Source organism: Ambystoma mexicanum, chromosome 9 (genome assembly GCF_040938575.1).
Source record: "Ambystoma mexicanum isolate Mex_15411 chromosome 9, UKY_AmexF1_1, whole genome shotgun sequence".
NCBI classification, from domain to species: domain Eukaryota; kingdom Metazoa; phylum Chordata; class Amphibia; order Caudata; family Ambystomatidae; genus Ambystoma; species Ambystoma mexicanum.
The window spans coordinates 954,276,380-954,293,478 of NC_090931.1; the positions used below are offsets into that span (position 1 = coordinate 954,276,380).

General features: G+C 40.9%; 1 protein-coding gene across 9 annotated transcripts in view; it reads left to right on the top strand.

The window, feature by feature from the left end:
* WIPF1 (WAS/WASL interacting protein family member 1) overlaps positions 1-17,099 on the top strand; it is a 906,211-nt gene that overhangs the window by 857,538 nt on the left and 31,574 nt on the right. For all 9 annotated transcript variants that reach the window (XM_069616149.1, XM_069616153.1, XM_069616147.1 and 6 more), the window contains one exon: positions 14,143-14,364. In XM_069616149.1, coding sequence (XP_069472250.1) covers positions 14,143-14,364 — 222 coding nt within the window. The remainder of the gene's footprint in view (positions 1-14,142; positions 14,365-17,099) is intronic.

Sequence of the window (17,099 nt, forward strand, 5' to 3'; positions counted from 1 at the left end):
AGTGGACGTCACACTAGGGATAGTATTACTGGCACGTCCTGTGTCGACGCCCATTTTCGAGTTTCGAAAAACAAACTGTAATACTCCGCAGCTTCCACTAGATGTCGGCCTATGCACAGCATGTGAATCTAAGCAGAAACAAGCATCAGAAATACGATTACGGTGAGTAATGTATCCCATATGGTAACACAAGCCCTATTCCCGTTGTCACCAAAGCTATACATGAGCTGATCACTAGTGCTGCCTGAGAAATAAAAAGACTCAGGTGAAGCACAAATACGGACTTTGAACATGTGAATGCTTATTTAGCTGAATCAGCCCAAGTCACTAATGTGTGGTACCAGCACATGACTAAGACAGGAAGAGAGACCACAAAGGAGAGCTGCTATGTGTGCTCTCTCATCCCCTATGCCATGAGTGCCTCCAGAACATTCATAGCCACAGAGACTCCAGCAGCCAGAGCACAATGCTTTATTCACCTTGCACTCTGCATCACAACAGGCCAAGTTCAGCTCTTATACAATCTTCAAACGACATCCAAATCATTCCTGATGGCACCACTACTTCCTCTTCATTGGGCATCGAAGAACTTTAATTTTAATGCAGTCAATTAAATGAAGAAAGTCTATGTGCACTTCAGTTAAATTGCACCAAAAAATCTTGCAAAGGAGCGAAAAAAAAGTTGCTTGTGCTCCCTCTCTCCCTCCTATTGCTGAGGTGATATCCAACAATAAAAATGAGGCATTACTGCCTACAGGCACCGATTGCCATACTACCGGCACCTCTTTGCTACAGGCAAATCTTAATTCATGTTTTCCCTCAGTGGAGAACAAAAAAACCTCTAGCAACCTCAATTTCTACAAAAGCAAGCACTTCTCTGATTGCCCCTGAGTCCACGTTTGCACAGGTGATGATTCATCAAGCCTCTTCCTCCTTGGCTCCTTCTGCATTGAATACTTTGTCTATGCACAATCTTGCATCTCCTGTATCAACCCCACGCATAACCTCTCAAATATCCAACTCTCCCAAGGTGATGATTAATTCTAACTGTTCTCCTTCTTTAGAATCTTCCTCATCTCCTGTTTCACCACTAGTGGTGTCCTGCACCAATCATGGTGAAGCAAAGAAGGCGGCCCCTACACCTCCCCTTACACCTCCCTTTTCCACCGCATGTATAATTGATAGGGAGATTTGTTCTTTCAATGAAATTCCTGAGGAAACTCAGACTATGATCGGATGGTCAAGTAATTCTCAAATAAATGGACGAGTGTCTATCAATCGTTCATTTTTGATGAATGCTCTTTATAAAATTCCTGCCTTACGCAGTTTGGTTTTCCAGGATGTTGAATGGATAAAGCTCCCCCCGATCAACAACAACAGGATGTTGTGTAAGGTTTTATCACCAATCATTGCAAAAGTCATCTGGGAACACAATGTGGATCTTGTTTTTCTGGGGCTTGAATTGCAAGCCTTTCCTTCACTTGAAAAGGCGATGCAATTCCTTGAATTTTATCCTCCATCGCCACCCAAAATCAATGCTACAGCTGACAACGTCTCATCCTTTTCTTTAGAAAATGAAAACATTCTCTCAAACTTAGCTCTGTTGACATCCGCTTTTTTTTTTACAAGAAACAATGCAATGTTATGATTTTCAATTTGATGGATTTACTGCTGTACACAATGGTGCTTTTCTTCCCCCGGCTGGTCGCCCCAGTGGGGGACTCACATTGTTACTCAACAATAAGCTTCTCTTTACGATAATTCAAACTATTACCATCCAACTGTGTCTAGCCACTATTATTGATATTAATCTCTGTGAAGACAAAAATTATGCTAGTCTCATTATATTGGAATCCTAAATCTCTCTGCTTAGATTATGCTCTTCATATTCTGAATGTCATGCTGGTGGACGCGTTTTGCATCTACCCAGACATCATGATCATCATTTGTGGTGATTTTAATGCATTCTTATATGAACCTTTGAACCCTGCTTCACTTAACATGTCATCCCATCACTTTAAGAACGCCCGTGCAAATGGTAAAAGATGGGTGCAATTTCTCTCACACTGGGATCTTGTTGTACTTCAACCTCATTGTCAAGCATCCTTTTTTACATGGCAGAGGGGTAACTTTCATTCGTCCATTGATTATATAGTTGTATCTAACCATCTCTCAGGTTTGTCCTCTCCTATTAACACGAATTTCCATTCATATGGAGACCATGCTATACTTTCAACTACTTTGTCTGTGGAATCAGTGTCTTTTGATAGATCCCAAATTCTAACTTTAATCCACAGTGATCGCCATCTTCTTTCAATTAGATGGAACACTTTGACTTGCCGCCAAATAACCTTTTTGGTAAATCGTGATTGGTGGCCCCTTGCCAGGTATGATGATCGCAATTCTCAGACCATATTAGCCTGGAATCTTAACATGATAAAATCACACTTAATTACCATTGCAAACTCCTCGGCAAAACACCAAAATGCAAGTAATGCTGATAGTCTTTTAGCATACCGCTTCGGCAAACTCAAGCATGAAAGAAACACAGCATTAAGAACTCGAAAAAAACAACTCGCCTCTATGGGTAGTATTAGCTACATAGGTGCTAAAAAAGATCTATTAAGGAACCACAAAAACAGAATAAAGGCTGTGCGTCTTTCTCATCATTTAACTGTGAATCAAAATATGGTGAGACTAATCTGCAATAAAAATATCAGGGACATATGGAAAATTCTTAGGGGTGCTAACAATTATATTCAACCCTCTTTTGAAACCGCCCTAGATGGTAACTCTTGGGCTGTCTTCTTTAAACAAAAATATCTTTTACCAAGTTGCTTTAAAGAAGTTGATATTAAGGTGTTACTTTCACAGATTCCTTTGCTTTGTCCTTGGTCTCTAGAAGATGTCCTCTTTGCTATATCTAAATTGAAAAGCTCAAAATGTGCAGGCCCTGATGGTCTCCCACCCTGTGTCATCAAAGATGACCCGCTATTCTGGGCTGCTACACTTCTAAGGATTTTCCAATCTATCTTTGTCGCAAAAAGGCTTCCAGCCTCATGGACTTCTTCCATTATTATCCCCTTACATAAGAAAGGGCCGCTAAACAATCCTTTAAATTTTAGGCCCATAGCATTGATTGATGTTGCAGCTAAGGTGTTCGCATTACTTCTTTTACAAGATGTTGAAAAACATATTGTAGAAAATCGCATATTAAATAAAGTACAGACAGGTTTCAGAAAAAATCTGGGAACCCAATTAAATGCAACTATTTTAGCTCATCTTACTGCGGGGGTACATAATTCCCTTACTGGGCCCATCTTTATCGCTTCTCTAGACCTGTCGTCCGCATTTGATTGCGTTATTCGCAGTAAACTCTGGGGAAAAAATGTTAAAACTAAAATTCCCGACTCCTCTAGTTGCACTTATAGCTATGCTGCACCACGAGACCTCCTTCAGAGTGCGAATTTCCAACAATGGCCTACTGATTGAGGCTATCCCTACATCAATTGGTGTGAAACAAGGTTGTAACCTCGCGGCAGTACTTTTCAACCTCTACCTGTCGGATATTGAAGATCTCTGGGATTCTCCATTGATTAACGCGGTTCGACTTGGCAAGCTTAAACTCTCGTGGCTAGCATATGCGGACGATGTGCTACTTTTTGATAGCACACACTCAGGTCTCCAGAAAAAACTCGAAATATTCTATCAATTCTGTGTAGCAAACAACCTCACAATAAATTTTGCTAAATCCAACATCCTAGTTCTATCCTCTAAGAAAAAGGTGCGCAAATTTTGTTGGCATATCAATCGAAATCTTATACAAATTGTTGACCAAACTATTTATCTTGGTTACACTCTCGCCAACAATTCCTCTGCTTCCTTTTGGCATAAAGCTTTACGTGGAAAAATCATACCCTTGCAGAATCAAATGAAAATAATTTTTCGAAAATATTGTAGGTTTTCCTTGGTACCTTTGCTGGAATTCTATTCCAAGAAAGTGGAAGCAATTATTTTATATGGTCTTGATATTTGCCTCTTAGATCTATCCACTTTTTTGAATAAACTTCAAGCAAAATTATGGAAGGCTACTTTGGGATTACCTGCATATCTTCCCAATGCTATCCTTCGGCACGAATTAGGCCTTAATTCGCTGTCTGCACGGTATAATTGGCGTATTCTCAAAATCTTTGCCAAGATGAATTTTCCAATTGAAAATTCACTATATGAAGACCTCTATTTCATGTTACATACTTTACACCCAAGGTCGATAAAGAATTTTCAAAAGCGTATATACTCGATTCTTTCCGGAATAAATGTCGCCCCTCAAGATCTAGAGCATCAATTAATCACTGCACATAAACGTCTTTTTTGGAATGATTGGGCAAATACCTGTGATCAAATCGCATCTTATTCTTCATTCTCTGAATATGCTTCCTTTAGACACAATCAAGTTCCACGCCTACCCTATCTTTTGCTATGCCCGAGTGCGGAAATTCGAATGCAATATATGCGCTTCCGTTTAGATCTTTCTCATACTAACGTACGCACACAACATTGGGTAAAAGATGCTAAGAGCGTGGCAAATACTTTGTGCAGATTCTGCAAAGATATGAATATCCCTGAAACCTTAAAACATCTATTTCTTATATGTCCTTTCTTTGAAACAGCTAGAATGTCTAACTTCTATGCTTTCACCAACACACATTCACAAGTCGGGAGAGAATTGATATGGTCTCGCTGCATGTGGGGATCTTGTAATTCCATCACTCTGGCAACTGTTCGACTAGTGAAAATTATTGATTTAGCCTTAAATTTGTTTAATGTGACTTAAAGTTTATAAGTCGATATATTTACTTTTCATTCTAATTCACATGCTATAACTTCTATGTTAGTGAATTTTGTAATCAAATCGAATTCATTATTTTTTCTGTTTTATTTTTTTTTAACATTTAACATTTGTAACTATGAAAGTTTTTGTATATAATGTTGTAAAGTAATGAATTGCATAAGAATTGTATTGATATTTTGTAAAGATGTGTTTGCATCAAAAACAAAATTTTAAATAAAAAAAAAAGATGACTGAGAGCTGTCAGACTGATGAACCTCCAAAACAGATAAGTCTTCAATCTCCTCACAGCTATGGAGGTGGGCGTGTGCACAAAGATAGAGCCATCATGCTGCACATACGTGCCCACCCCCACGATGGTGAAAATGGAACACTCACAGAAGCCATCATGCAATTATCAGACTCACATGCCAAGTTGGAAGAGATAACAAGCCCAATAGAGGAAGATGAAGGTTAGCTGACATATATCTTTTCCTTGATACCATCATGGATGGCTAATGGGCTCAAAGTTCTCGTAGCTGCCTTAGTGCTAGTACTACTGGCCTTCTGTGTCATTAGGGTAGCTAGAACCAAGTGCAAGAAGACTACTGGGAAGACAATGAGGATGACAATATTTTTGAATGTAGAGACAAAGGCAGACGAAGAGATAGTGCCTCATTACACTGTAGGCGGTGGACCAAGGTGCTATTAGCTATTAGCACCTTGGTCCATGCCGGTAAATTACCAGCACCGCCTTGGAGGAAAGGGGAATTACTGCCCTATTCCAAGGTTGGCGGGGCAGTAATTCACCCTTCCTCCATTGCCCTTCCCCATTCCCATTTAGCACCCTGGTCCCTTTGCGGGTCCCTACTTTAACGGCTGGTCTACACCAGCCGCTAATGTCGGGTCCCGCAAAGGGACCTCGTAATAAGGCGTTAAGGGTTAACGGTCACCGGTACCATTACCAGTGACCGTTAACCCTTACCGCCTTCCGTGTAATGAGGCCCATAGACTTTTGAAGTGCTACAGTCTCACTTGAAGCAATGTCCCCTTTTTCCTCCAGGCATAAGGTTCTCATTTCCCCCAGATCCACGCAACTACATGGGACGATGGGTATGGTGCAAGCCCTAAGGAGACTGCTGCTACATGACCTGGAGTTTGGATGAACAAGTGAAGTATCATGGTCACCTGGAAGGAGTGCCGAAAGTATGGATCCCAACGCCATATGTTAACAGGGAGAACATCAAGGAAGTGTGGTCGATAAACCGACCAGAGGGCGGATTCAAGAGGGGGACATGAATGTGGCCCTCGTTGCACCGGTCCCGCCATCGTCTTGACGTCACAAACATCGTTCCTGGCCCCTTCTTCCCCATCACTGATGTACTGCAGATGTGAGAAACATTATTCACTCAGACACCCATTAGACCCTATCCTGATGACATTGTTGAAGAGATACGTTTGCAGCCGATGGAGCAACAGGACTGACTGTAACCATGCAGAAGGTTGATGATGTCATGACTAAGGCTATGGCAAAAAAGTGTGAACCACAGGCTACCTCCTGCTCCTGTTTATTTTATGACTAATAATAGTCAGATCTACGCAAAACACATACCACAGGAGTACCAATTATCACTCCATGTAAATGGACCATTTCACATAAGAATCAAACCTGTTACCTATTCAAATGACATGTTTAATAAAAAAAAATCATAAATATTCAGGTTGCCTAGAAACATTATTTCATAAAACATATAACATTTTGTTTATGCTTAATTTATTGCGACAGCCTATCTAAGGAATCTGTATTAAACGGTTTCATGAATGGTTTGCACAAAATGCCTTCATATGTTCTTATCTAGATTAAGTGAGACCTGTTGTAGCAAAATGGTGATGCAATATTGTAATACGTTAGACTGATCTCATTATTGATGACGTCAAGTTGCACAAGATATTTGAGTCCAGTTTCTGGTCCTGTTTTACTGCTCGGGAACCTCTGGACATGCTAACTCTCATACCTCTGTGTTGTATATATATCACAGCAACGACTCGGTACAACAGTTGTGAATAATCGGGTCCACTAACATGGAAACAATATACAACAAGCCAAACTGACCAAGGATATTAACTTCTGTGGAAAGGTGGGTTACTATTGAAGAGTACAGTGTCACTTGAAAGATCTCTTAAATTGACACTTTCAGCAGAACAGTCCTGATGGGGTGCTTGGGATCTCCGAGATTCCTGCAGTTCACAGAGCACACAGTTGCTATGCTGCAAGGATCAAACAGGGTGCAGGGTGACAGCCTTGCCTGATGTATCTGAGCAATAGGAAGTGGTTAATCAAGCACCTGAAATGCATACACCAGAGTTACCTAAATGTAGCATAGTAGGGTGTATTTTCTGAGGATGTGATGCGATCATCAGTGCATGAACTTTACTCACACAATTGATTGAAGATATAGGTGTGCATTTCTGGGGTAGGTTTGAATAGTTGGTTTTAGTATTAGAGGTCCTAGTGCTTCTGAAAAGTAAGGTTTTGTAGGTTTGCCTTGCATGTTGCAGATGTTCATACAGCTTAATCCAACATGAGCTCAGTTCTGGGCCTAGAAAATGGAAACATCCAGCACAATTCCCTGGCCCCATGTAGTTGCCCTTGGTCGGAGAGCACTGGGATGCATATCTGATGCTTGTCTGTGTAATATCATTGCATGTGATCGTCTTACATCAAGAGGTCTACTCTCACAGCAAAGAACCCATTTTAGGAGCTTCACAAGAAGCCTGGCATACATTTATTAGTACCCTATGGGTATGCCGCAGATAATGCCTTATTCAGATTCAATTTGAGGGAATGTGGCTACTGAAATTGGTGCTCGTCGCCAAAATATATACAGCACAGCGCACTGATTATGACTTCTTTATTAAAACTCTGGGTGGGTGGCCACATTGCAGCACTGGCTCTTGGGAATTACCTTATATTCCCTGCATAGGGTATCATCAGAGATCCTATTAAGCCCACTGAAGCTGTAAGAACAAAAGATCCTGTTCCTTGGAGCTCATCAAGTCCATTAAGAAGAACATCGTAGAGGTGTAAACATTTGGATTTTGAAGGGAAAGAGGTATTGATTGACTCCTACAAAAGGCTGTTTTTAAGTATTAATATGGTTCAGATCAGACGAAATAATTTTGACGTAGAATTAAGAGTGTACATATTCTGTGCATTAATGCATAAGAAAATATTAAATGCAAGGTGCACAGGCCTGAACGTCATGTTGATTTGTTTGAACACACAATTATTGGAAAACACTTCAGGATCCAACTTACATGCAAGCATTCACAGTAGTGGCCGTTGGATACATGATGAACCATTAGGTGGATAAATAACAGATTATGGACCTCATCACGAGTTGGGCTGTATTCCCGGCTGTAATACCGCCGACTGTAATAGCCCTAGCACCGACCGGTCCGGTGGTATTACCACCGGATCATGGGTTGGGCCTTAACGGTAAATCCCCATTCCTGATTGGGTCCATTGGATCCAATGGGGAATTTTCGGTACTAATACTGCGGGCTTATACAGCCGGCTGTAATACCGCCAAAAACAGGGATTTTCACCTCCAGAAAAAAGCTGGAGGTAAAACCACCAATTTAGCACCCAACTCGTGGTAGGGCCAGCCCTTAAATGTGGCAGTAATACCCTTACCACCGCATTTAAGGGCTAGAGCCCAACTCGTGATGAGGCCCTAAGTGCCTTTGAGCTGGAACAAGCTTGCACTTCACAATTTCGAATACTGATAGGGCTGACTCAGCCCCTCAATTCTTCTGAGGTCAATGATTTGAGTATTGTTACTTTTGGTAATAATGGCCATTGTAGAGCTTCAAAGCGAGAGGAAATAGGCATGAAGCATTATTGTTTTTTTTAAATGCATTCCTGCGATAGAAAAAGCGACAATGAACTTGAGAAACCAACAGCAGGTCCAACTTGGTGAGAACAAAAAACTCTTTACTCCGTTTCATTTTAACTAATTCCAACGCCCAAGTTTCAATGCCAGAGACAACATTGCTCATTTTGCTGCAGGGCCGATCAAGACATTAGGTCCCAGACACTATGTCTATAACTAAGACTGTCTTAGTTATAATGCTAGAGTTGTATAGCTAGTCAATATTCCATATAAAATACAGACCAAAGTCAGTAAAGTAACGTAATTCCTCAAAATCAAGGAAGGGGTTTGTTCCATTTGTGTAATTTTCATAGTTGCTGACTAAAGGAAAATAGAGAACATTTATTCAATCAATTAATGTCGAGTTGGGCCAAGACTCTGAAACTTCCTGTGCACTACCAGTCTCTTTTGATGACAATTGTGTGCTCCGAGTGGTCCAGGCGCAAGTGGGCATTCAGAATTTGGTTACCTTATGACACTCAGAATCTCTATTCCACAGCATGTGACCTAGATGCGATCCGATGCATGCTTCTCTCAGCGGAACACCTTGCCCTCTTTCTATCTCTCTTGGCTTGACAAAAGTATTCTTCAAAAGTATCAACAATTTTTTTTCCAGTAGTAGATCTTTACCAGAGAACGGACGGGTAAGATCACTGCGACCAGGTTGACTTAGGAAACTTTGAAAGCCTTCATGGATTTTCTCAACAAGTACAACCCGGTTTGGCATGAATGTGAAGTGGGAGTGTATTCTGCAGACCACGGACATAAATAGAAACATATCTAGAAGTGGACACTTTCAGAGGCAGACGGAGATCGATTGAAGCCAGGGCATCCCTGCACTATAGTGGGCAATCCTGTCCCAGAGGCATGGCAGAGTGGTGCCAGGAAATCACCTGCACATAGGACAAAAGTTCCTGGAGTCTACTATTGCCATTTTAGGAAGCCAGAGAAGAGGAAAGATGAATTTCTGTTGATTCTACCAAAATATGTACTAGTTGATCAGCCATGCTGGGCCGAGCGATATGGAGCTATCTAAGACGGTAGAGGGCAGGCCAGCACACAGGCAACCCGCGTGAGCAAGTTGGATGTTAACTCGAAACCATACAAAGTCCAGTTCCCAATGGCAGTGTTTTATATGCGGGTCAATCTATGTTTTAATTTGAAAACAGAAACGTTTTTGTAATAATTATTTCTTTGCACCTAGTTATTCATGCACATAAAAAGATACAGGTTTACTTCTTCCCCACCAGGCAGTAACGGTAGTAGTTTCTTCCTGTGGTGCTATGTGCACTACTCGTCCAAACACATCCATCGACATTTGTGGATTAATGCTATTTTTTGTTGGGAGTATTTTTACTCCCTATTTTTATTTTGTGGTAGTTTTTGCCTATTTTTAGGGAGTAAAAGTGGCCGATGCACCCCTCATCTGTAGACCTGTGTGGGATGATGTTTGTGGGCAGTGGACTTCAGGATGTGACAAGGACCCAGACACAGGACATCCATTTTAGCCCCGTAAAAAGTCAGGTGATTGTATAGATCAGAAATACTCAGGATAAATGTGTGCAAATACTTTGGAGGCCTTGCGGGATGTTGATGGATTGGGTGCTGTGATTAGGGCACCGTGATGACATTCCCTGTTTTAACTCTTTAGTCAATTTCAGATAGAAAAGAGCAGAACCACCTATCAATTGCCTCAGGAGCCCCAGTTACTTAATCTAAACAGACAATTCAACACAGAGGGAATGAAACCGTGTCTAGGATCAAAAAGGGACAAGGACTTCTTTACTAAGTCATCATATAGTGCTATAAAGGAGCAATGCCTTCTCCATACCTTGTTTTGGATGGCTGGAAGCTGGGACACCACAACCCTGTCCCATATTTTGAAGGTCTTTGATAGAAGGCACTGAGCAAACCGTTCAGGCCAGAAGATCGTCCAACAGGGATATAGTAGTAAATAATATGCTTACAGGAGAATTCTTGAGAGGCTAAAACAAGGGCACTGAAAGCAGGGAATAACTTGCCAAGATATATTTTAATAAGCTGCTACGATACACTGCCCACTCTTCCCGATAAACTATCATCTAAAATTGGATTAACAGACTAGTGTAAACTGTGGGGTTGTTTCCAGCAAAGGCCAGTGCTGGGTTCAAAGTTCAACATGTCATTTGCTCTTTGACACCTTGTAGATAGAATTATAGATCAAACAGAGATACTGATCTTTCTTTCTGTTCCCATTTATAAGTAAATATCCTACTTCGCGTCTGAAACAGTTAACATCCCTTCCCTGTTAGATGTTAGTCTTCCTTCCTAATTCGCTCCTTCCTTCCATCTCCTCTCCCTGATTGCTTCCTGCCCTCCTCTTCCTACCTCCCTGTGTCTTCATGCAAACATTCCCTTCTGTGAAAACTTTGTTCCACAATCCTCTGCAGAGCCTGCTGACTTGCCACTGTACTCAAGCCCTGTCTGCTGTTCTCTGGTTCAAGCATGCATTCATACGTCTTCTAATTCGGAGATCTGTGGTCCGTTCCACTCTGCTTCTGGCTCTGTTCAGTCTCCCTTTTTCTTCCCCTAGGATCAAGAGAGAGGAGCAGATTGCTCAGTAGCATTTTTTCAAACCGTCTCCATACTTCAATTAGAAGACAGGGAGTGGATTTCCCCTTTGTCTTGTTAAACCCGACCGGTGGTGCCTGACCTTGTGTTGTAATGGTAGCTGAGGTTCAGTTTAAATGTATTGATTTATAGATGGACCAATGTTCCCGCATGGTTACAATGACTTGCGTTGCAGCGTAGTCAGTATTCTGCTGCATTGTGGACTGCCGAGGCCTTGGTATCCCTCTTCCTTGTGCATCTGCTGCCCATAAACAAAAGCTAGAAATGACTAAAAATCCTCTGTCGGTGAATCTAAAGATATGGAACATTCCAACCTTTGCTGCTGCATATCTTTGTGAGGGTTGTATGACTGTGTACATGTTCACAATATATTCCCAGACAGTGATTATATTTGTCAGAGACTGATAGATGTGGTTGATAATTTTCTTTATGAGGCAGCTACTGTACTACTGTATGGTTTCTTCGATCCCTGAAGGAGTTTTTAACCTTTTCCCCCAGGGCTCCTCTGCAGGCCCATATTGGTATATATTATTTAAACTGAAGGTTTCCATATACACACTTTCCTTCTCAGGGATTTCATCTACCGTGAAGGGAACTCAGTCGGACATGCCCCAAGATGGACACTCGTGGGGGATTTGGTTTATTTTAATATAAAAGATATGCATTAATTCTCGGTTTAAATTGTATTACTTGTAATGCTTAAGGAAAGCATAACTTAAGAATCAGGCTTCCACCATTTGGCATGGATGTGTCTCTTAGTAACAGGATTTTGAAAGGGAATTGCAAGTTCCATGCGATTCCTTTATTTGATGGTGTGCCAGAATCCATACAGAGCTTTGTTGGTCTTCCTATTAAGGATTGCGTTGTTCTGATGTACGGGAATTCCCCCTTCCCTCACGCTTGGTTTGAGACCGGCTTTATTGAAGCGAGTGTGGCATTTGATTGAGATTTGGCACTGTGAGGCACCACCACCTATCAGGGTTTAGTCGATACAATGATTTCTGAAACTGATTGAATGATGTCATGACAGTGTCAAGTTATCTTCTACTTTGACTGAAACCCTTATAGTGATTGTGATGTTAATCTTCTTGATTTTGTGGCAGGTGTTTTTGATACGATTTTATGCCATTGTACATGCATTCTGCCAAATAGACAATTCAATGTAATTTGAATAAGAGCCAATGCTCAAATTGCTCTGGCAGACCAGCATGATGACTCGACGGGTCTATGCGTTAACCATCCTCCCAGGAAGGTATCTATTAAAATCTGTTGATGAAGGTGGGGAACAAAAGGAGCCTGGTGTTGGAGTAAGCAAATGGTACTCAAACGCAGTGTCTCTGGTGCTTTTTGTCCTATAGACAACCTTCCATTTCTCATTTTTTGTTAATTTAGTGTTGGTTATAAATTAACTTCAAATTTAATTTAAAACACTATAGCCAAATAAACACCTAAATATAAAAATGTAATACATTTCATAATCAAAGTGCGCTAGGTTAAAATTCCTTCCATTACTTCAATTTATTGATTAAACACAACATAGATAAAGAATTACATTAGTTTCATTATATGGGTACACTGGTGTAAACAACTTTCATTCGTTTAACTAGTTAATTTAGTTGAATATTAGCATTTTGACTTGAACACTGAGTTCAAATGGATTTAGGAATAGAACTAATAGAATAGGGTACATTTTCTTTTCTGTGACAGATCCAATTCAATTTCATCGCACAAATGTATTAAGGCCAAAATGAGCTAGAGCTGCATTCCTGTCAAACAACGTATCCAAAATTGTTTCGTTTTTATCACTGTCAAATGATGCACAAGCCTGCATAAATATTAAGTGTATAAAGATTCAGCTCTTTTGCAACTTGCTAAAACTTGCCAAATCATCTCCAAAATTAGGAATTTGCAAAGTCGTTGAGCCCTCTTTGGTTTAAGTATAGCCATTCTAGGACCTTGGACAAGCTTCCATTAAAAATGGTCACCCATCTTTCCCAACTCAGACTTTCAATACAGTGATTTCCACTGGGCACTCCATATTCCGTAAGAGATCATGCCCATTTGGGAAGAGCACATCTACTCAGACATCACAACATTTTTAAACAGCTGAAGCACAGTCTTTCACCATGGCAGAATGTGACTCAACTTTCGCAAGAGCTGGCAACAGGAGTCTGCATACGTGGTTTAAAATGTCAGAGCTAATTTTCTTCTCCTTTTCGCATGGACCAGAAGCCTACATGTACGTCAGCAAAGAGGTTCTCCTTTTCCATTGTGATAAGTCTTCTGCATAACCACACACCAAAGGTGCAATTTCCTTTAGAGTTAAGGAATGTAGATCTCAAAAGGGTCACCCCAGAATGTGTTTGAAATGTGGAGGTTTCAATAGCAGAATTCTATCCACATCGATTGATCTGCAGGCACAGAGTGGTCTGAATTTTCTGTAATGTGGCAATGGTTCTTTAACTCTTCATGACACATTTTGGAATTAAAAGTAAGTTTTATGTTTAATCAACGTATGCTTACACAGATCCAGTGACTATTTTCCGAATCGGAGGGCCAGAATTTCTCATTCAGAATTTGCTTTTTAAGCCTTTGCTCATGATTCTTGGAGTCCTGAGACTAAAGTCCACATGGGGTTCTGAGTTTGTCAGCACAGTGCTGTATCAGTTGATCTAATGTTATTCTCGTTTAATCGAATTGACCAGCTTGCAAAGGAAGCTTAACATTTTATAAACTGAAAATTACATCTTTCTGTTTTTAATTTCTCAGGACCCCTACCTCCGCCACCACCACCTGCAATTAACAGAAATGGTAGTGTCACACGCCCCTCACCCATGCCTCCATTCCCTTCAAGAGGTGGAATGGAACCCACACGCAGCGGACCGAGGCCACCTCTTCCACCTGAGAGACCAGGCACAGGGTCCCTCCCTCCTCCACTGCCGCCATCAATACCTCCGTCAATTAGAAATGGCTACAAGGAATCCAGCGAAGGTGAGAAACGTGCTGAAGATTGGAAGGTGCTGAAATGTAAATTCCATGAAAAAATGTACATCAAAATATGCTTCTTTTGTAATTCTGAAGGCATTCATGGTGGCATACATTTCGAACGTTATCAGTGGTAGGCCCATTTGTTCTCTGTAGAGTTAATTGTCCAATTCGGGTAGCCAGAAAGTTACAAATTGCTTTTAGTCAGTGTCAATGCTATAGTGTATTAATGGTGATATTGTCTTATTTTATTTTCCCATCTCTAAAATTGGTTTTGTATTGTATTTTAAATTTTATTTCCAATGATTGGATTGTTCTACGGTTTGTCTCGGGCAACTAAAATGGATTAAAAGTTTTCTTTTGAGTCTAAAGAGTGAGTCTAAAAAGTGTATGTATTAATGAGTTGAATGAGTGACTACGATTAATGTCTCCTGTTCTTTGGTGTGATCCAAAATTGAACCACGCATCAGGACTGGTATTAGTTTTGAAGAACATAGTTGTTGTCGAAATGTATTATAACAATTTCTAGCCAATCCAACTAATCGATTGGTGGATGCCTTCTAATTACTGGTCAGGCAGAAGCTCCTTCGTTGGACTTAACACACTACAAAACCTTGGTCTGGCATTTTTTTAATCTAATGATTTTTTTAATCATTAGAAAAGTACTCACAATCAATGTGGCTCAGGTTTTAACCTCTTGTCACAATACTACCTTGGTGGGTAATCAACCATTATCTGTGTTTAGGTGCACCAATCGAGCCTGCATACGTTTCTTTAACTCCATTGCTCAGTCTAATCGGAGTAGTTCATGAAAGGCAGGCAAGGTACAGGCCACAAAATGAGTGACTTTTGTAACACCTAGAAAAATATGGTGTAAACGTTTCTTGTTTCCAGAATGGAACGCCATTGTGTTTCTGCACCATTACACTGGAGACCCGACATTCACTATTGAGTGGTGAAGTCCACTCACATTTTGAGTTGTAATTTTCAAATCCATTTAATGATATATCTTTTTGAGCCATCTTTAGAACAAGCTCAGATTACCCTCATGTTTGTATAGTTACATTCAGATTTTGACTGACAGCTGTTCTATGCTACAAGGACAGGTTGGACTAATTATTGAACATCAGATGTTCTATGGGTCTCAGTTTCTAGTCTTAATCGACTGTAACCTATTTGGTAAGGGCCGTTTCACAGTCAGCTGTTTTATTGTTGTCATGAGGATAAATCCCTAAATGACCGGCTCCACTGTGGGGATGGTTAGATTTTTTGACATATTAGCAGAGCTATCAGACTGGATTTACTTAAGCAGAACTGTAGATGTAAGCACTGTTTTTACCAATATCCTCTGTGTTTTCTCAGAATAAACCAACATCTTTAACAACTGTGTTCTGGCTGTGCCTGTAAAAGATTAAAATACAAGCATTACGGGTTATGATTCAGGGCAGCAGGTTTTTTTTCTGTGCAGCAGATACGGGTGTCGTCAGGTTGCCCTTGGATCAGAATGCCATGGACATCAACATAAATCACATGTGGGCACTTGCTGCAGAGGTAACCACAGTGCATTTTGACAATAAACATCCATAACTTGGGAGACCGTATTGGGCATTCCTTTTTTTTTCGAACAGTATATTGGATCCGAATGGAAAAGCTTGGTTGAACAGACATGGAAATGATCAGCTTTAAGGTACGTTCTGAGAGCAGTCGGATGACGTGTGTCAGGGCGTTGCATTGATTGAAGGCTTCCATGAAGAATGAGCAGGCTCCATACATGGCTGTTTTGAAGCTGGATGACATTGGTATTCTTCTAACAGAGGAACACAGCAATTTGGTTGGTTAGAGAATGTTGATTCTCTTTTCCAAATGGAAGGTTTGCATTAGTTAATAAACATTACATTCTGGCATCTCTTCCTCTACCCAGTTCCCACCTGACACTCAGCGCTACTCTTCTTCAGATAGAAACATCGGCATCATCTATGACCCTTCGCACACCTTCACTACTTTCATGTACAAAACTGGAACTGCAGCTCGCCTCAACCTCCTAAATATTTGGAAAATCGGGTACCTCATTCCTTTCAAAACCGCCAAGCATCTCTTGACCACTCTTGTCTTCTCTAAACTGGACTACTGTGCCAGTATCTTTTTTGGTGTCCCCAATTATGCATTCTGTCCTCTCGACAAGACCATTAACTTTGCTACCAGGACTCTCTTTGAACACCCTCACTTCACACCTACTTCCTCGTACCATCACCAGTCTGGATGGCTGATGATGCAAAACAAGGCCAGATTTACATTTCTTCTCCTGGATCACAAACCTATTCATGGTAAGGCATCACTGTATCTATTCTCCACTCTCCAACTCTGCAAGCATTTTTGGGCCTATTCGCCCTCTTTGTGCTTCCTCTCGCTTCCACTCTTTCTCTCTTCTTGCTCTACTTGCACGTCATTCTCTTTCCCCAGACATCCGAGAAACAGTCCACACAGAAACGCTAACATTGATCCCCTCACCTCTAACCTGCCTCTCTCTCTCACTTCCTCTACCACCATTCTAGCACTTCACCCATCATGGTTATGTACAGAGCACATCTAGCCGTACCGCCTACCTGCACTAAAAATGTCCAATGTTGGTTGTCCTTAATCTATGTATGTCAATTTATGTATAGTCCCCGGTGATTGTTCCATTTACTCCCCTTCACCTGGTCAGAATGTCCCTCAAACTCACCCCATTGTAAGAAGCTTAC